Source organism: Prorops nasuta, unplaced genomic scaffold, assembly GCF_024137725.1.
Source record: "Prorops nasuta isolate Cenicafe-Biocafe unplaced genomic scaffold, Cenicafe_Pnas_1.2 PNAS00004, whole genome shotgun sequence".
NCBI classification, from domain to species: Eukaryota; Metazoa; Arthropoda; class Insecta; order Hymenoptera; family Bethylidae; genus Prorops; species Prorops nasuta.
The window spans coordinates 2,012,406-2,034,731 of record NW_027116801.1 but is presented as its reverse complement, the minus strand read 5'-3'; the positions used below and the strand labels follow the sequence as shown (position 1 = coordinate 2,034,731).

At 39.0% G+C, this 22,326-nt stretch overlaps 1 protein-coding gene across 1 annotated transcript in view; it reads right to left on the bottom strand.

The window, feature by feature from the left end:
• Positions 1-22,106, bottom strand: part of LOC136772977 (octopamine receptor beta-1R-like) — a 50,625-nt gene extending 28,519 nt beyond the window's left edge. The window contains exon 1 of the mRNA XM_066726273.1: positions 21,580-22,106. Coding sequence (XP_066582370.1) covers positions 21,580-22,106 — 527 coding nt within the window. The remainder of the gene's footprint in view (positions 1-21,579) is intronic.
• Positions 22,107-22,326: the final 220 nt, after the last annotated feature.

Below are 22,326 nucleotides of genomic sequence, written 5' to 3'. Positions count from 1 at the left end.
AGGGTTTCGTACTCAATCCAAAACCTTGAAACACCCATATAACACTGCACCTAAAGCATTGACAAGTTTAACTGATTTGAGAGAAGTGGTTGAATTGGTCAAAACTTTTCCTCATCCTATTCCAATGAAAACAAAAAATACTTCTCTCGTGTAACTCCTAATCCCTGCGATACTTATCGAAAGCAAGGATTATGTAAATTCAAGTAAAATTTTCGAATCGATCGTAGCAAGTTGTAAAACTCTTCTTGCAAGATTGGTTCTATGGAAAAATTGTCGGGGAACGTTGAGATTCTTCTTCCATCAATTCCACGAGTCGTAATGAATCGGAGTATAAGAAATTAGATGGATGCATCTATCAGGAATAGATCCAGAAGTGCAGTTTTATCGAGGGGTATCATTTATCGACGATAGCTTAGATAGCTGGATAGAAATCGAATGAGGGAATTGGATGCTTGTTGGAATTCAAAAGGCGACAGAGGCGATTCAATCGTTGATTGGTGGATGCTATGGAGGATGCGAAGGCGGAGAAGGAGGAAGGATGGGGGGTAGCAAAGGAAGCAGGATGAAATTTCATTATGGATAGGCCATCTCCAATGGCCAGAAAATCTCGACCCCACCAGCGGAAATCGGGCATCGATGAGCCTCCGGGCATCTCGTATCGTCGTGCATTCCACTCGCATCAATCGGGGCAAGCGCGAAAAAGGGTTTCACCAATAACGTTAGAGATTCTTTGAAATTTTCCCACAAATCAATTCCGATGGTCTGCAACTGCAATTGAATTTTGATCCCATAAAAAATTCTACATACCTTATGCTGTTATCAACATTAACTGCGCTAAAAAACTGGTCGAAATTCCCTTTAATTGTTTGTTCAGTTGCAAATACTAGACCAAGCTTACCATTAGTTAGGATTTTTTAAACAATTAATTAAAAATACTACGATATTCCATTAATACAATTTAATCAACACATCGGTAAATATTTCAGATTTCACGCGACTTATAGGGAAAGAAACAAACAAAAATCACAATTGGAGTGGAATAAAATAAGTAAAATGTTGTTTTATTCAGCAACGATTTAACTGATTAGGTGGAAAGTATTTTTTGTGGGAAGGATTTCCCTGACTCTCAGAGTTATTTAAGTGAATGGAAAGGGAAGGATTTAGGAGGGGGAGGAAAAGAGTGCGAGAGAGACCAATGTAAATAATACCTGTGATAAGAAAGGAGGGATAATGTAAAGAAGAAGTAGGGGGGGGGGAGTATTGTGGCAGGCAGACAGGTGTTATCTGTGGTGAGAAATGAAGGTGCCAGAATGACAGTAGCTTTGAGGGAAAGCGAGTGGCGTGTGGATTGTCGGAATATACAAGCTTTTCGGATGAGTCGAGCTTGGTATCTGGCTGTAATCTGCATAGCTCAGTGGCTCGAGTCTGCAAAACACTCCGCGTTCAACCGCTTTAACATTTCTCGCCTGGAATTCTCCTGTTTACCAACGCCACAGGACTCCTTTCCCTCGAGCATCGACACCACTAATCACTATCAATTCGATTCGTTCACCATATAAACCCGAAGAATATCCCTTAAACTTGACTCTTATGTGGAAAAACAACTATTTGCGCGAGGAAAAAGTTTAATTGTGGAAACAAACGATCCAGAAAAAATGTTGGAAGAAATTAATTAATTCACTTATTTACACTAGATAAACATTAATGCTCAATCCTGACTGGGTTTGTTGGAATTTTAATAAACACGAATTGAATGAAATGAAAATCAAATATCGTTCTCTTAATATAGGTACATATCGCTTATAAATGGATCAGTATAATGACAATTAAGTTAAATTATTAAATTACCCATTTACGTCATGAAAATACGATAGAAATGTTACCACAATTCGTCCTATTTATCATTCGGGATGGACTCTTGATTTAATTATTGACGTGGTGGTGTGTGCAAGCTGGTTGAAAATGTTTGCATCGATTTCACACTTTTGATCTCTTAACATTATTTTTGGCAAAAAGCAAGCTTAGAATTGCCAAATGGAGAAATATGTGTATTATACCTTGTGAGAGAATAAATGGATGCTCTAATTGTTAAAAGCTCTGCTTTATTATTGATTGAAACGTTTAACAAGGCCAGAGATAAATCGAGGAGGCTTCATGGCTTGAAAAAAGCTTCTTATTCTTCTTCGCGTACAATTCCAAGTTACCCAGCAATCGTGTTACGAATCTCTGTCTGGCAATGAGCTGCCGTATCTACTTCTGATTTTCTTGACTTTTTTCTATTTCTTCTTTTAGCGTTTTTTTACAACGTAAGTAATAAAATGGCTACGAGGCTTCTTTGACAATTGATCTTTTTTCCACTGTTTCAGGGTTTTCCTCGCTGGGAGATTCAACGAGGACCATACTTTGATAAGAACTTTCTCGGCTCGGTGGCGAATTTTCGAAAGAAGTGGCAATATAGACGCGTTAAAATTTGCAAGAGAAAGGAATAAAGCGTCCGATAACCCTATTGGAACGTACATTATCAATGCGAATTTATCAAAATGCTGGAAAAATAAGCACAGCAACTTCTAAAATTAGAATAACTACAAAAATGATAAATGTAGAAATACAGTAATTATATGTATTAAAAAACTATGAAATCTTGAAAATAATTTGGAGCAGATTCCATGAGTGAAATGCCAAGCATAAACATAACGACAGGATATAATGGTAGAGTAGAGTCAATTTCGATTAGTCGATTAAGAAATAATTGTTATGCTTCGTATCGAGCAGAGTAGAGCGATTGGGAATTCGTGATTTTGCATTGATTCAATGTTTCGGTGAACGAGAGGAAGCAAGAAAGGGGTGGTAAAACGTGCTAAAAATCGAAGGGGTCGCAGTTTGCAGTTCTCGTGACAAAAGGTCGAGGAGAAACGTGAGGGGCTTCGACATAATTATACCAACACATATTCCAACCAAATCTTTCTCAAAGAGACCAATACTTTTAAGCATAAGGTTTCTCCAATGTCCGATCATTTTCGAACTACTCCACTAATTTTTTCTTTCTATCCCTTTATATCGCAAAAAGTCCTTAAAACTTGAGAATTTTTACTAGACTGCCTTGTATAACATTACTTTATATTTCATAAACTTATACCATTATTTTCCTTTCTCAAAAAATCCTTGAATAAATTAAATTGTTAGCCCAGTGATCATACGTCCGATCAATTTTCAAGTATACTACTGCGGAACTGATTTGAAAACTTGGAGCTGATTACACGACTAATATTTAATGCTTCAATACAGACGAATGCTAGCTTGAACTTACCAAAGACTCGAACCAATTTACTTGCTCGTTACACACTTTGCGTACCACTGCAATGTCATGCATATATGAATGAATCGGATGTGTGAAGAAACACATTAAAACTTCTCAAAGCCAAGCACACACACCAGTACACTGCAAGATGTAAAAGGCTACATTAAAATACAGTGGAATAACTCGATTAGCATTTCAAAATTGGTTCAAGTTTCATAATAGATAAAATTCTATATTTTTTTGACTGTCTAAAAAAACACCAACTGAAAAACACGATTAAACCAAACACTGCAGTAGAATGCTGAAGGAATGATAGAATTGCAGAAGAATGAAAAAGTGTATTGTTGCACTTTCTCCAATATCTTAATTGCATTATACGAGCCCGTGGCACTCTATGGGAAAACTCTGGTGATCCTTAATTTTTTCTGAGACAAATAAAGCAGTGTGGCACACACGTGCTCTTTTAATTTTGCCCAATGGAGAAACATTGTTTCACACGTACAGAAGCTCCCGTTCTTGACTCTGTACTAATCGCAGAACGCTTGCTGTGTCACGTCAGATAGGATCGTTCGCAGAAGCAATTTTCCAAGAATGGCATAGCGTGCTTCATGATGCAGCCTGGTTGGTTGGCTTTAGATAAAAAAAATATTGAACAAGAGTAAACGTAGAGGGGGGGGGGGGGATGGATAAATACAACGAATGAAAAGCAAAAGCCCGCAGCTTTATGGAGAAAATAATCAACGAGCTCCATATACTCTCACAATTTCCTCATTTTCCCTGATTCTCCCACAATCTTCCCACAACCATCCCTGCAATTTTAATAAAAAACTATATCGACCACATTTATATCTGTATTCATATTCAAATATCTCTCGAGGAAAAATAATTTTCGACAAAATTCTATTAGTCTTATCGAGAAAAGAATATTTCTGCAGTGATACAAAACTGATAAAACTGCTGAAGATCGCAAATTTCGATCGGTTCCAAATCAAAGAACGCAATTAAACGATTAAAATATTTCGCCAGTGGACAGAGGATGGGAGAAGTTAGAAGGTGACTGGCAGCAAATTGGAGTGAGCGAGTAAGATAGAGAATAAATTGGGATTTGGTTGGGAAGCAAAACGTGTTCCGCTAGGATGACAAGAAGGCTGAAGACACGTTCCTCGGCCCTGACCTTCCCTCTATGAAAAGCGATGGTCGTATCGGTCGAGCAACAGCTGGTCTCCGTGGGAAAAGTTTTAAGGTGAGTAATGAGATTGGTCCGGTGGTGGAATTTTAACCTTCTCGATCGGTCGCGCAAGGCTTACCCGAAATTGGCCAGGCTTCGTTTAAAATTCTCCAGCCACGCTTCTCGCCATAACGCCCACGGCTCGCTTGAAAATTCCGAAATTACAGGATCGACCTGCTGCCGTGTTGAATAATCAATGCACTACTACAGTCGTAAAACCAAAGGCCTCTCTGTCTCTCTTGCTCCTTTGCGACCATTTTTTCTTCCTCGCATTATCAAAATCCCTTTTCTAAAAAATCCCTTTTCTAAAAAATCCTGCTACGTACCAATTCCATAGACTGTCACATACGAACCATAAAGCATCCGGTATTCCTTCGGTTAAAAAATGAAGGAATAATGGAAAAATATGCTTTAACAATCCGCGTGATGAAAAAACTTATTACCAACTAATTTCATCACCCACTCTCGTATAATTTCAACTTTACACCGAGGAAATATTTTTGTAATATGTACACACAAATCGTTGGAGATATCTTTTATTAGAGGGTGAGTAACACCTAAAAACTTATGGCAGGATTAAAAACGCATTAACCCTTGGAAATGCGTCGTAACTCGAGGCATAAAACTGGTTCAAATTCTGGTGCTGAGAGAGATTATCCGGGGATAAAATCGCGCGTGTATGATTTTGCGCGAAAACCGATAATAAAAATAGATCATTCCGGTCGATACCGATTTTACTTGCAATAATTTTTTCTTCCGTATCAAGGTGTACGTGTATAGAGGGTGTCACGTTTTAACTCGAGCACTAAAATATCTGCACAAAACTGACGATATATTCTATAGGGAAATATATTGGACACATTTTTTCATTTCAAGATGGATGCGGTATGGCACCCTTAATTTGACCTTGAAAAATCATTAAAACGCTACACAAAGCCACCTTGACATTTTCAAATGGAACACCCTGTATACTTTTTTACATTCTTATAGATAATCCCAAGAGCCTTCCGAAATGGTTTTGAATTTATCATTTAATCCAGTCGTTTACGAGATACTTTGATTTGAAATTATAAATAGGTGAGCGACCAGGCATGTGTATGCATATCGGTCACGCATACTACTTCCGACGAACCCACACCTATGTGCAATTTGAAATCGAAACATCTCCTAAACGACCGGATGAAATGATAAATTCAAAACTGTTTCGGAAAGCTCTTGGGATCAGCTATAAGAATATATAAAAATGTACAGAGTGTTCCTTTCAAGAAAGTCAACGCAGCCTTTGCTCAGAGCTTCGATAACACTTCAAGGTCAAACGAGGACCACGATCTTTCATATATTCCCCTCGGAGTCAACCAGCTTCCGCCCGACATCTTCCCATACACGGTCGTTAATTTTCCAGATATTTTAGTGTCCAATTTAAAATAAGACATTCTGTATATATACACACACATAACACCGTCCAATGGCGTATAAAGTACAAGCTGACTCATGGTTCTCGGTTGGACGATGCCAAGACGAGACACTGTCGATTTTCGAAAATTCCGTTATTGTCGAATTCACGCCTGCGACAATACAGTATATCGCTCGGACGTGGGACAGTTTATTCCAATGGACAAATGAGAGTCGCTTGGTCGAGGGAGAAGAGAATCATGGATATTTTCGTTTTCGAATGAAATTGTAGAAAATTGCCGGAGGAACGGTGCGAGACGCGGGAGCGTGGAAAATCGAGATGGGAAAGCGCGAAGCTCGTGTAGAGCTGCGCGGATAGGAAAAAGGCGAGCTGCTTGATGAAATACAAAGGAAGCTCTCTTACGGTGAAAGCAAAGTACAGAGTCAATGCCGTTCCGTCCTTTTATTCTCCAAAGTAGCTTCGCGATAATAACCCTATATATATATGCAATCCAACGGCCTTCGAAAAGATAATCGTTAACCTCATTTTCGAAATACTCTCCTTAAGAATTGATCAAGAGCCCTCCTCTCTCTCTCTCTCTCTCTCTCTCTCTCTCTCTCTCTCTCTCTCTCTCTCTCTCTGTCCTGCAAAAATAACAAACGACCAAATTTTCGCTCAAGCTTTGTCACATTTTATATCTAAATTTTTTACACCCCTTTGCAGGGATCCTCGCGCGTATAGACTTTTTTTCCATTAAGGTTTATGGATAAAACGATATGCTTGTGAAACTTTTGGTCCCTTATCGAGAACACCTCTGCGAGTAAACTTTGAAAAATTTACGAAAATACGAGGCTCTGTTCGCTTTCGTTAATTCGTAAGGGAAATATTCACTAGTAGTTAGCTATTGTTACATAAGCAGGGATTTTATTTTTCGTTTAGCAGCCGAGATAGAATTTTTCAAAACAGCCCTTTAATTTCCATTCCCTCACCTTTCCCACCATGTTAATTGTTTTCATAATGAAAAACAAAGATATTCTTAAACCTCCTATCGTAAATTTCCTAAAGCATTCTTCCTTATTTAGCAACCGATGGAATCATTTTGATGGCTCAACCACTAATTATTAGCTGGTTTGCAATTTTAGCTCCAAAGCTGGACGACCTACGTACGTACACAAAGTTGCGAAACGAACAAATATCGGAAATGTATTCAATTTGTTTATGAATTAACAGTAAGTCTGTTCTATATAACTATACTACTCGTCCACTATGAAAGAAAGCCAAGATTTTCCGTGGTTATTGAAAAGATACGTAGGGTAACAATGTTGAATAAATAAAAGAGAGGCGAGAAAAAAGGGGGAGGGGGGGGAGCATGAGTATGGGTTTTATTTAATGAGCCACAGTATGAAAGCGAGAGCGAGAATCTAGCATAGTGTGTACCAGCAGACGAATAAAAAATTCCATCTAGCAATGGAGCGAAGGTTGGCAGAGTATTTTTAATGTTCTTCGCGGTGTGTTTCGAGTGAGTTCAATCTTTTCTGGGTAAATTGCGAGTTGTAGCAGCTCTAGCCTTGGGCGAGCCAGCATGGAGAAGCCATATCCTTTGGTGTTTATCGGTCTCTGCAATCCGGAAGGATGAAATTTACTCGTATGTCACTAGTGATCTCTGCGTGTTTGCGTTTCCTCTCCTCTAAGCTTCCTTCAATACTGCGATTCACCGAGGAAACCCTTTCCAACTCTCAACCCCTTTCTCAACAGCTTTTCAGCCTTCACCCACTGCCAAACGCGACCCATTCTTGCTGATCCCTTGTACCATGGAGACTCCATCCCTATTATATATATATATATATAGCACTCGCTCTATTTCTAGCTCCACCACCATTTCTACCGCTCTTTCCCAAAATCCATCTTTCCGAAAATGTTGCAACGAACGTTGATGAAGCTTTGACGGGAAAACATTGAAAATCCGAACTCGACGTGTGCTGTGGCCAAAGTTTGCATGTAAACTGCTGGTGGAACGCTAATTATACCCCCTTCCAAGCCTGTTACAGTTGACAAGCACCGAGAACAAATTCGTAACTGCCAAGTTTCTCGTGTATAAGCTCGTATATACGTGTGCGAGAGAAAAGTGACGACTGTGTGGCTGATCGAGGAATTTGGAGAAACTCGGTTTTTCAGCGACCAAAGTGGCATTCGGTAATTCAGGCCTTTATCGATCGCGATGATATCGTGCTGGAGGGGTGATATTAGGGGTGAATGACGTTTGGGATATTTGCGAGAATGCAAAAGCTATTTCGAGTGACACGTTTCTCTTTAGTCGTAACTTTTCGTTGTGTTGAATTTTTAACGAGTGGCCTGATTTTGCTGAGCGCCAGTTTCGAGGGGACGCGAAAGAATGGTAGCACGATGAATTTTTAGCGATCTATCGCAGATTATTCGTGAAAATTCACAGGCGTTTTTCCGCAGTCCGGATCGATCGGGATCCACGCGGAGGAAATGAATTTGTCGAAGGAGTCGAAGGAAGGCGCGGACGGGGCCTGGCGAGCTGTTCCAATTTTGGAATTATGCATCAGATTGCTTTTCTATCCCGGACGCCGTCGTCGTATCTCCGCTGGGACGCGGAACGGAGAAGCGTCGCGACGCCATCCACACCACCGCCGTCGCTCAAAAATATCGAGCAAGCATCCAAGCTAGCGCGACAAATCAAATTAATTCTGCCGAGTTTCCTCTCTCAAAGGACCGCGTTACTCTCGAGGCCATATTGAAAAAGCCAAGGATCAATTTGCCTTGTAAATCTCGGCTTCTATCCCGATATTCGCTCAAACTTCACGGGAAGCTTCATCCATACGTCTTTTCGAACACCTTCGTAGCCCGATCAGCCCCTTTTCGATACGAACATTCTTGAATTAGAAAAAGAGTGCCAGCTTTACTCTCGAGACTGTACACTGGAAAAGTCAAGGGCAAATTTGCCTTGTAACTCTCAATTTATATCGCGATATTCGCTCAAACTTCATGGGAAGCTTCATCGATGCGTTTTCGAACACTTCCCGTAACCCGATCAGACATTTTTCAATACGAAAATTCTTGAATTAGAAACAAAGTGCCAGCTTTACTCTCGAGACTATACACTGAAAAAGCCAAGGACAAATTTGTCTCGTAAGTCTTAGTTTATATCGCGATATTCGCTCAAACTTCATGGGAAAAAGCTCCATTCATTGAATTCACACAATTCTCGTACACTCAACCAAAAAGGTACCCAGAATCATTAAAAATGTACGCTGAAACCATAAATTTGGTTATTAAAAGTGACCCTACAATCGAATTTATGTATTCAACGAACAAACGTTTATGCTTGGTTTTTGCCCATTATTGCGTTCATGGATACTATTAACATTATTTATACGATTTAGAATTTATCATTCATGAATATTATAAATGACTTTATGTATATCAAAATTACTATTAAAAGCTTAAGAAAGAGATTTTATGGATATCACAATCAATTTTATGTGTCAAAACCATTTCATCAAGGCGTTAATTATAATATAATAATTACAATTATTTATTTGACAGAATGTTTTCTACACACAGCGAAGAACTTACGTAATACCAGTAAAAATGCATGTTGTGACAATAATAATCAGATTTTATGAGTTTTGTAAATACATTTATTATTTTAATATACGTTGTTTATAAATATTATAGCTGCAATTATTAAATTAAAGACAATTATTGAAAAAAGTGTTGTATTATCAGAGGAAATGTACCCTGGAAATCCTAAGTGCATTTTCAATTTCTTGTAGTCATTTTATATTTACTTTAAAGGGTACTATTTTTATAACATATTACGTAACGTATAGTTTTACATGTTTTGAAACTATGGGATAGTTACACTTACTCTGCATGAAATTCTCTCTCTCTCTCTCTCTCTCTCTCTCTCTCTTACACTTTATATAATTTCAACTTTGTATAGATTTCCACATACACGTGTGTAGATTCATTGTTAATGGCATGAAAGGTCCTATATATCACTGTAGCAGATGTATATAAATTTTTAATTGATTTATATATGTATATATATAGTCACAACTTACCTTCTGATCGGACTATATAATTTTTCCTTGAGAAAAGACCACTTAACTTTGACGGGATTCGAGCCCAGGATCTTGTTGGTTACGAATCCAGCATTTAGCCCACTCGGCTATTTGCTCCTTTAAAAAGTATAGGCTTAGAATTGAACTTTGTATTGAATACCTTCATAAACATATTAATGTATAATATTAAATAATTACTGTTATCTATATAAAAATAGACTTATGCTGAGCATAAACGCTGTTAATGAATATTGCGTTTAATTTGTAGCTGTTTAATTGTTAATTTTATCAATATAATTGTGAGATATTTTATCCGGTATGAATATTCCGGAGTAATATCAAAAAAGAAAATAGGAGTAAGGAAAAGGATAGGAATTAGACTGTGCAACCAAAATGGAATACACAGATGGGTTAACAGTAAAGTTAAGGAACAGAGTCCCAGAGCTGCAGGATACGATAGTGCTAAGAGCACTGAGCAAAATTAAGCAGCTCTGGCATAAGAGCATGGCACTCGATTCGAATGATATCGAGAGCAAAATTTGGCGCAGCTCGCGAGCTTAAATACAATGGGAACAAAATTTTTCTAGCGAGAAACGCTCCGCGAGGCAGCCATTTGGCGGCGTAGTGCCAAAGTGATGAGTGTGGAAGAGAGACGGAGAGTGCGCTGGACTCTGGAGTGAGACAGCCCGAGAAACCAGGACCCCGCTCACACTAACACACCTCCGATCACCAACAATAATTGAATAACATTTTCTATCTATGAAATTGGGATTTTATGGAGATATTTAATATTTTATTCTTTATACATATATATATACATGTTTTCATAAAATGGTTTCATCAATTACATAAAGAAGTACATATTATCCATAAAATTTACTTAATAATTTTTATTAATGTAATTCATTAAGCCTTTTATGAAAACAGGTTCAGTTTTATATTAAATATAAAATAATTAATTGTATCTATGAAATTACGTTCATGTGGAACATAAACACTCTTTCATGTTATCCATAAAGTTGATAATGAAGTAATTTTTAAGTATTCGTAATATTCATAAATCTTTTATGGTAACAATAAAATTTACTCCATAACTGCTATTAATGCATATTATGTACAAAATTTGGTTGAGTGTACAAGAAAAACCATGAGTTATGGGAAAAGTTCTATCTGAATATAGAGTAAATAATTTTCCCATGAAAAGGAAACATTATGATAATTTTACACAATTTGATCGACGTTTGATCGTTGGATGACTTATTTGGGTTAAAATAGGAAATCAAAGTTCCAATGACAATGTACCTGGATTTACGCATGACACTCGTATCCAACTATAACCCAATCCACACAGACACATAAATATACGAGACGTAACAAAATGACCAAAACAATTCGATTAAAATCCTTATCTTCCTCCACCCTAGTCCTCCTGATCACAAACCTTCGAATCTCATCAGAATCAATCCAGCTATAACTCTATTTAACAATCATGACATCACTACGTAACGAATACACCATGCCTGGACCACACCGAAACGCGTGGATGCGAAAAAAGGCAAATTTTCAAAGTTTCGTAACTCGATAACCACCGGATCGAATTGAATGGGACTGGAACCACTGCAATCCGATAACTACCAATAACGATACTCCTGAAAAATATAGAAAATTCAGCGACACCCTGTACATCCTGTATAATATGCATATAAGAGAATCGAGGTCACGCGGTTTACAGTTTGTCGCTGGAAGACGTATAGAGAGCGAGAGAAGAAACCGTGGTGGCAACTGCCAAGAGACGGAGCACTCCTTAAATTTCTCAGTGAGTTACCGATCGATGTGCACTCCGCGCTCCTCCGAGGCGAATACTCTATATACGACATGATCAACGCTACCCGCGTCGTTCACAGGAAATTAATGTATCGACTCGACTAGTATCGGGAACACCGTCGCAGCTCTATCGGATCTTTCATATTTAATCGCTCGTAGAACCATACTGGCCATGCACCCTAAATTATTCTCCTCGAACAATCACTGCGATCCATCTTATTTACCTTCGTTACCAAATTACTTTTCTCATTGTGCGCAAATCGTTCGTGCTGAAATATTTGCAAATTACAGACGCGAATTTAACGTTGGCTTTCCTCGTCGAAGCATCAAACGTTATTGATCAAATTTGTCCTTTGTTTTAAGGTTATTCTTGGAGCTGCTTGTAAGTTTAAGGAGTTACAGCAATAACGATTGCATTTGCTTCAGGAGTCGTTCGAGACTCGAGCTTGCTGCAACTTCTTGCCAAGTCCCCTGCTAAGAGCGAATAAACGTCTTAACAAATTGCTTCCTACAGATATGAAAAGCCGTGTCTTGTCGTGGTATAACCGTTTCGCTTTACTGCCATTGTACGCAGTTTTACTCGTACATTCGCCTCTCTCTCTCTCTCTCTCTCTCTCTCTCTCTCTCTCTTTGATACATGTGTATATGCATTTCTAAATGATGCTACGCGTAGCTGTGATATTTTGGAAGAAATGAGATACACGAGTTATCAATTAAGAAATTAATGCACGAGTATGAAAATTATCGATATCACGTTACGCCCCATTCGAATGCTGTCATTTTCCATTGGAAATTTTTTTATACCTCGTTGATACGATCGTTGGAGAATATATAGTCTGCATGGCCGAGGAAAAAATTCATATCGGATGAATAATAAAATTATTGATATATATATATATACATATCGTGTTTATTGGGTTAGAAGGAAATCGATGCTGCAACCGAAAAACTCTCAATCGCGTGTTCAGTTTCGTAGGAATCGTGCCAAGTGAGAATATTCTTCAGGCTTTATCGAACCCTTGCGATTAATATCTCAAGTGTGCTACGGCACCTTTGCGAGAGCTCGTATATAATCGCCAAAATGATGACTCCCGCTAGATTAATACACAAAGTCTTTCGCCTTTGAGAAAGCCCATCTTTACGCGTGCACTGTTAATATATTTGTTTAGAATTTGGTGCTCAACGTTTGCTAGAAAACCTTTCGAACCTTCGAACGTGGCCATAAATTTTAAAAATCAGTTTATTCTAAAATCTAAAATATTGAATATATATATATATATATATAGAACTCTGTTAAAATTGTATGGAACATGCAACGTTTCTAGAATTTTTATAATTATATTTTTATATAATTCTACGATAGCAAATCCTCGCAATGTAAATCTAACATGAATCTCTGGTTGAGATAGACAATTAATCAATCCAAATATAGTTAATCAAGCTGACTAACGAGAATCTGTTGCAGCATAAAATCACTGAATAACTCAAATATAATCTAGAATATACCAATTATAATTTTTTCCTCTTATTGCTCGATTCTATACCCTTTTCATTTTCTCCTATAGTAAATAATTAAGAGATGGAAATACACAGAGAAGGAAACTCTTTAATAATTCGATGGATCGATTATTCTCCCACAAATTTTCATCATCGATCGATCGACGCGATGTTGCAACCATCAACGATTCTCACTCCTGCTTTGTCTTAGGATTTGGTAAAATTCGGTGGAAAAAGACAGGAGAATCCTGAAATTACGTTAACCGATGCTCCTGAATTATACAGCAGCTTCGATTTGCCTCGTTCAAAGGAGCCATTAACGAGTTTCGAATATTTAATTGGGATTTGAAACGTCGATGCATGGGAGATTGGCGTTTGAAGTTTTTCATGATTTTAAGGCAGAAATCATAAAGTTCTTTCAACAGGCTGAATATCAAGTCCTGACGAAAGCTCGTTAGAGAGATCTTGTGCCGAAGAGCCAACTTGACCCAACCTTTGCTGACTTCATCGTTAAGGAGGGGTGAATTTGTGGCGAAGGAGGAAAGAGTGGGGGGGGGGGGGTGCGAATGTAGGGAAAGAAAAAGAAATTACAGGGGAAGAAAGGTGACTTTTGTTATCACGCATTAAGGTTAACGTTAATCTTTCCTCAGCTCGTTTCACGGTAAACGCGCTGTTATCATTCCGGAAAGAATGCTACGATTTTTTCCTCTTCTTCAGCCGAAACCCTCTGCGTACGTCCTCTTCTAGTCTCCATGAAGAAAGTCCGGAGAGAGAGAGAGAGAGAGAGAGAGAGAGAGAGAGAGAGAGAGAGAGAGAGAGAGAGAGAGAGAGAGAGAGAGAGAACTAACACCAGATATGATACACGGTATATTTCCTCTCGCGCGGGAACCACCGTTCAGCGCTTATCTCCCTAAAACCGTGTCAGCGAATATCCTTTGATAAAAACGTCGCTTTTTTCAGCAAAGGTTCCGCCGTTATTGCGACAGGAAAGAGAGTCCGCGCCAAAAAGGGCAACAGCCACACACACGTACGACGTCGACAAGGAGGTAATAAATTTGTTCTACTAATAAATATACGACTGCCTGGACGGATGAGAAGATCGTAAATATCGTCCCATCGTGGCTAGCGGGGAAGACTTTTTTACCATTTGAAATATGGGACGGAGTGGGCTAGAAATTTGGCTCGCAGCAATTCTTCGAAAATCCATCGGAGGTAGCGGCAAGAATTCGGCCCAGGACGAATGATCATGGATAGCCCTTTCGTTATTCAGCTGCCAAGCCGAGCGTGAAGAATATTGCCGACTAACCTAGGATATCGAAGAGAGAGAGAGAGAGAGAGAGACAGGTCGTTTCCGATTTCCAGGATACCACGAGGTAGCCGAAGATACCCCAAAGAGACACTGCATGGAAAACAACGTGGATTATGATTAGCAAAGAGGATTATATATAGAAAAACAAATGTTATGGTTTTCGGGGAAGAAAAAGTCCTGTAAAAAGATCCTCCTGAAAATTGCAATATTCTGCACGAAAATTAATCGCCAGCAGTTTCCTCCTCCGCCTCTGATGGCTCCCTTTCGCTCCTCTCAATCGTCCTGTATAATATAAACGCTCCAGTAATCTCCACTAAAATCTAGTTCCTCTATTCTCGCGCCATTTTCCTATACATTCGCGCTTCTCTCTCTCTGCGATACACGTGCATATTTACTCGAGTTTTATCACGCGCCACATTTATTGCGAAATACCGAACGATTGGGGGCTTTTGAAGGTACCTTCGAATGGGTACTCGAGAAAGAGGGTGGATTTTGGTTTGATAAAGAAAAGCGAAGAAAAAAGAGGTTAATTTTAAAGGAGTGTGATATAATGGTGGATTTGTGTTTCTCTTTAAATCTTGCAAGATTTCAATTCCAATTGGATTTCCTTTCGCGAGTATTCGGGTTCCTCGAGATCTTTCCACGATCAGATATGGCGTATCACAGGAATATCTCGTAATTGACGTTGAGTGTTCGAGTCCCTTACTCTGGTCATCCTCTTCGATCGCTATAAATATGGTTAGTATCCTTCGCTCTGATACTGCGAGATGCATCACTCCTAATTTTACTACCTCCCAAACACCGGATGGTCTTCTGGGGACATTACTGGCAAACTTTCCAAGCGAACAATAAGCAAACCTCGTACTTTGTTGGTGGACCATTTAACGATGGTACATTGTGTAGTCCATCAACGGTTCTTCGAGTTCCGGCAAATAAATGGATATAGAGAGTAAGAGGAAGGAGCATTTATATAAAACAGGTATGTGTGTGTGTGTGTGTGTGTGTGTGTGTGTGTGTGTGTGTTTGGAGTTTTATTTCTACGATACACGTTTCTGCGTAAGAAATAGGCACTGTAACTGCTAGAAGATGAAAATGCTTTCAAGTCCACGTAAAAAGAAGCTCGGATGCAGTGGGCGTTTTAGAGTCGATAGAAACATTCGTACAAGATCCACCCACGTCTACGATTTACGTGCACCTGTTGTTCGTTCATTGACACTCTCAAAGTGCTTAGAGCGCGGAGTACCGATTAACTTTGCACCAACGCAATCCCCCTCTCGTTTATTCCAAGCAAACTTTTACCATTTCCTTTGATCGATCCCCTTGAAAAGAGTGAAATTATTCAGCTAATCGAATCTTTTTGATGCTTTCTGCCTCTTTTCCCTCTGCAATCGTATATATTCAATGGAACTTCCAGGAATAACCATCGACTAATTTGTATATCGTTATATCATCCCTATTTTTCTTTCTTTCCCTCATTTTATCCGGCTCGCAGGAAAAAACTCCATCCTAACCTGAATCAACGTAATTAAACCGTTTACTCCCTTCAAGGTAAAGTCGATCAATAAATTTTGCTGCAATTAAACGTTTTTCCCTCCAGCGAAATCTTCAACGGTCCTTGAAAACTTCCTCAGCAGCTCTCTTCTAAGCAACTGCGAGAGTTCATGGGAACTCGGTGAAATTTTTTGTTTAAACTTTATTTTTCACTCCAATCTTTCATTATCGGTATGAAGAGAGAGAGAGAATGTGACTTTTACTTGTTTTCCTAATCATACTGATCATCGGTGTTAAAGGAGAAGAGAAAATAAAGGTGCGAATTTTTACAGGGAATCGCGAAATTCTGTTTTCCAAGATTAACAAGCAAAATGTGCCAATAAAGTCTTATCATTGCTTTTTCTCCAGTGATACTCAGAATTGAATGGTTCGATCGTTTAAAGTCACCCCGTATACAAGATTATCGTTCGATGAATTAGAAACGACGAAACGTCGAGCTGGAGTATGGCCCTAAAGTAATTTGAGAATTGATCAAAAATCGGCCACTGCAGCTTTTCGTACTTCCGACAGGTAACTCGAGTTGACCTCGATCAGAACCATACAATTTCCGTGACGAGAAACTGGAGCGAAATCGAGACGTCATTCCCCAAAGTCTTAACGAAAGACCCTGAGCTATGATGGACCACTCGTATCCAATCGATTCTATATATATATATATATACGTTAAAAGAAAACAGTGCTTCGAGACATCCTTCGAGATTTTACACGCCAAGATGAAGCTCGATACTCGGATTTCTCGTTATAAGCTTTTCAACTTTCCCTTCTTGCAATTTTTTTCACTCGAAATTATATCGCGTGCGAAAGTCAATTTTCAATTATTTTACTATATCTATATATATATAGTGTAAAAAAACTTTGTTCGCATTGCAAAGTGATTTGGCGAGATTATATTAATTAATAATCGGCTGCTGGAAATAATATGCTAAATTTCCTCGGGTAATTAGAGAAACAAATGGAGTGGAGGTGGAGAAAAAGGAAAAGTGGCGAATTGCACGCAACAGGCAAACAGAAGGAAACGGGACTAAAAACAGTGGAAAAAACTGTTCCATCCTTGTTACCGCTTAATTTCTGTTGAACCAGTTAGAAATAACTCTGGTGTTATGTCTCAATTAACTATGTCGACCTCTCCTTCCATCAAGACGCAGTGTGAAAAAAAGGCACAATAAAAAATTATTTAAAAAGAGCAGGTGGAAGACTTGCTTTTTATCGTTGCATATTTTTAAGTTAAGATTAAACCATTATATATATTTTTTTGCTAGTTGGGTCGTGAAAATAATGGAGGAAATTTTGTGGGAGCTGGAGGAAACCTCGGTGGATTTCCTTCTGGTCAAGGAAGTGCATTTGTGGCCTTTTTAAAGATACACTATATATATATATATATATCGTAACAAAGCAGTGTCTTACACAAACTAATCCAAAGCATCCTCTCAAGATGACTGCACGGATTTTAAAGTCTCTCGCTATTTTATTAAAACCGCAAAGTACTCAAAGAAAATTCTTCCTCCGAAAGAAGTAATCCCTCGAAGCCATCCACGTTCCTCTAATGTCTGTTCCAATAAAATACCTTTGAAATGATAAATTGCATCGTTTAATAAAAGCTCGGATAAGTGTATAACTGATTTTGCTTCGACGATGCGCCTCACGCATTAAATAATTTCTATTTTTCAAGAGTGAAAGGCCAAAAGGAGGATACCGATGATCCTACACCTTTGGCAGGAATACATTTTACGCCAGAAGAATGAAACTAATTTCTCAAAGACAACAGCGTCTGTCGAACAAGATGAAGATAAGAAACGTGATAAAAACGATGAAACGAAAATTGTTGGAAAATTAAACTTTTCACTCGCTTCAAGTTGAATTGCAATAAACCTGCTTTGCTGTTCTTCAACGAACACGATGGAAGAATAATGAGAAACAGGCAAGAATTATAATCCTCGCTCTAATGAGAATCCGACAGTCCTGAAAACCACAAAGAAGCTGAAGAGAAACAAGAGGGGGGGGGGGGGGGGGGGTAGTAGAAGGTACCAATTAGTGGAACAGAAATGGAATCGACGAGACCACCCCCGAAATATTGGCTAATCGAAATTAAGGATTTCAAGGAACGCAGGAGATTGTGAAAAATCTCAGGAAGTCGGTACAAGAGTAAAAAGGGATCTGGAATCAGAGTAACTAAGAGGAAATGAAAAATACCAAACACCGAAAACAAGTAACGAGTACTTAACGTCGAGTAAGAAAATATTAGATTCCAGGAAAGATCGAGAACGATCGTGACCCCGGAAAGAGAGAGGCGAACGAGTTAAGAAAATAATAATACAAGGAGAATCCACTGATAACCAATTGGACGATAAAAATTCCGAATGAAAAGTGAAAAAAGGTAGAAAAGCGTGAATATAAAGGAGATAAAAGTGTAGGATGCGATAGGAGAGCTTGAGATGGCGAGGAGACGAAAGAAAGCCATAAAACGCCGAGCATAGAAACCGATACCGATAAATCCGCCGTTGAAAGGCGACAGAATCACTGAAGAAGAGTGGGTGTTAAAAAAGGAAGGAGCAGTTACGAGGCTTAAGCATGGAATTAAAGAAAACACTATAGAGAGTAGATATAAAACACGAGAGAGAAAGAGAGTTTTAAAAAGAGAAAAGCAGCTTTGGCATATTTAACGCAAGAGGAAGACTCTACTAGTGAGAGAAAAAGTTGGGCAAACACGAGAACATAAAGAAAAATGTGAAAATATTAATGACGAAAGTTGTAAGAAGACTTAAGAGAGATAAGGAAATTAATGAAGACGAAGAAGGAGGTGAAGGCGAGAATAAAGCTAATTAATATGAATACGATGGGTTTAACGAGGGGAGGAACGATGAAACCGAGGAGAGGCTGACCCATGATGATGAGTATGTTGATGAGGAGAAAAGGGAAGATAAGGATTAAGCGAACTGTAAAATATATATAATAAACTAACCGAGGACTAGAAAGAGGCAAAAAAGTGGTGTCTATTATTCAGGATCTGTTTGCAAGAAACGAGTGGGGGGGGGGGGGGGGGACCAGGTTATTAAAAATATAAAGACTCGCGGTGGAAGAAGCGCTTGATGGAACCTCGCGTTCGTGAGAAGGATCTGAATAGAAACATTGTTATCGTTTCTCTTTCTCTCTCCAGAGAGAGAGAGAGAGAGAGAGAGAGAGAGAAATGTACAACGAATAAAAACAAACAGAAATATTCGAGTCGAAGGCTCGAAAAAAGTTGTCCCTTCTGAATACAATAGTTATCGAGAACGTTTGTTTACGCTATAGCGAGCTCCTTCAAAGAACTCGACACTAATCTCTTCTACGAGTAAAGTTTATGCGAGTCGTAAACATTGGGGGGCTCGGATAATGGCTGGATTGCAGGGTCTACGATCGTTGCAGAGAAATATATAGTTGTTTATATTTTGTATAAGCACATCGATGGTGAGTTTAATAATTGTCGAGCTTGCAGCTTTACATTAAAGTTTGCTCGATAAAATTTATTGAACATCGAGTAATGGATATTTCGATATTATATCAATGTTTAATCGTAAGAGTTTTATTCGAATTGTGTATTACTGTCAGAAGCCAACGAGAGTGTACAGTTTTCTGAAATATAGAATTTTAATTGTTACAAATTTAATGGGATTTTCTGATCCATCAATTCTTTAATTATTCTTGACAAATGATCGTGATTTATATATATATATATATATAGCTATATAGATTAACTATATAGCGTCAAGTGCAATCACGGAGGATAATTATAGCTCGATCAATTGATACGAGCCAGTTCACCAAGCTCTACGTTCACTCGCCTTCGTATCAATAGAATGGCCATCTTTATTACAATTGAGAGGCCAGTGCATGAACCCTCGCAGCATTAACTCAAAACCCAACTGTTTCCTATATCGAGCACATTGTGCCACTACGAGTATAATTCTGCAAACTACAATTCTGTTAGATTTGAATTATTTCTCCAATTAAGCTGGAAAATCGCTGCCAATCTGTTCCATGGGCCACGAGAGAGAATAGAATTGTGTTTAGCCAATTGTTTTAATATCTTATAATCCATTGGCCAAATTTAACGGTTAAATTGCCTTTGATCGAATATTATAACGACACTCGTGCAGCTATTAGATACGCTAGCTTTGATACGCGATAGGAATGTTTTAGTTATTTCCTTTTTAGACTCAGATTCAAAGATGTTGAAATTATTTTAATGGCACTGCACATTAGAGCTTGAAACATTTTGATATGACTGAAAACTTGTGCGAAGCACTACTGAATAATTATCATAATTATAGCAGGTATCTAGAGGGAAGCTGTATTTTATGGCGCATTAAATGCAACATTAGCTTTTAATCTACGACGATATATCCTTATTCTTGCGATCGACCTGTTGCTCGTAAATCCAAGTGCACGTACAGTCCTGGAGACATTGGACATTATTTTCAGTCTTCCACAAACTGTTCCTCTCTCTCTCTCTCTCTCTCCATTTTTACTAAAATACACAACGAGATTCATATATTCATTAAAGCAGCGAGCTCCATCCGCACACGTTTCGTTCTCGAATGTGAAACCAACTCAATTGCAGAATGGAGATCGGGTTTCGCTCATTGTCCCAGAAAACTAGCGTGACGTATACTGGCTAAAGTTTTCAGTCGTTCGATGAAAATCGTTTAATGAAATACTGTAAAGAGTGTATAGTGGCATAAATGCGACGAGTTCGATACAGAAATTTTTTCTATTTATATTTTTTATAAATAGACTTTTTTCCTGCAGAGTAATTCACTGTTTTATCAATTAATTAGAGACCGTAAGAGTATTAGTTTTCGCGACTCTGGAGGAATTTCAGCGAATGACCAAAAAATCTGATTTGGACATCGAGCACCGATCAAAGACGAGACGAAGAAAATGAGATTAACATCGAGGAACTTTAGATATTCGAGCACCGTTCACAGCCCGCAGCATTTGGTTTCAATCCCACGTCATTGAAAATGCTTCAGACCCACGCGTATATATCAAAGGTAAAGTTCGGTTTGCGTCTGTCGAAAAGTCAATTGCTCCGCTTTTTAATTGCAAAGTCTCTCCCTGAATAACGGTCGCAAAAAATCACCGAATTCATCAGATGGCTGCTCGACTTGCAACGAGTCACGAGTGAAAAAAATGAAATTACAATAATCGAGCTACGAACTGAAATAACGCACGATTGCATCACTGTTTAAATAAATTCCACTCGATTGTTATTTTCACAATTCCTTCGGGGAATTTTGGTACGTAGATATAATTTTAAGAAGTAAAACAGGAATCATTGATATAACTTGCTGAAAAAAAATGATGAGTCGAGTAAGAAAAATATTTATCAGAGTTTGGTACGAGTCTTACCGATAAAGCATCCGTTCCTGTCGATCAGCCTCCTGATAAATCTTGTAGTACATGGCGATCATGATGATACCAGGTACCCAGAAACTGATACTGGAACTGATCACTGCATAGACTTTGTTCACTTGAAAGGAACACACGTTCGGATTGTCAAGGCGAAAGTTTAAGTGTTCCTGGGTGGTGTACCATCCAGCGAAGATCGGCAGGAAGCTCATGACGGTGGGGGAGCACCAGACCACGCTGAGCATAGTCGCCAACCTGACATTGGTCATTATCAAGGGGTAATCCAGAGGCTGAACTATAGCGTAGTACCTGTCGACGCTGATGCAGCAGAGGTGCAATATGGAAACCGTACTAAAAAACACATCGAGGGAGTTCCAAACGTCGCACATGAAGTAGCCGAAGAGCCATCGATCGGAGAGCTCGACCGAGGCGTTGAAGGTCATGGCAAAGATGGCGACCAGCATGTCAGCCAAGGCCAACGAGACGACGAAGTAATTGGTGATCACTCGCAGTTTTCTGTGTCTCATGACCGACACGATGACGAGGAGGTTGCCGAAGAGGGCGCAGAGGATGATGAAGCCCATGATGCTGGCCTTCAAGGTCAGCAGAAGGATCTTCAGCGCGTCGTTTCCGGTCCGCTCGTCCTCGTAGCTGACGCCATTGGAGGAGTCGTTGACGAGGCCCGGTGGTCCACTTCCGGTACCACCCGGGGTCCTCAATCCCTGCACGGTGGAGGACGCAGCTTCC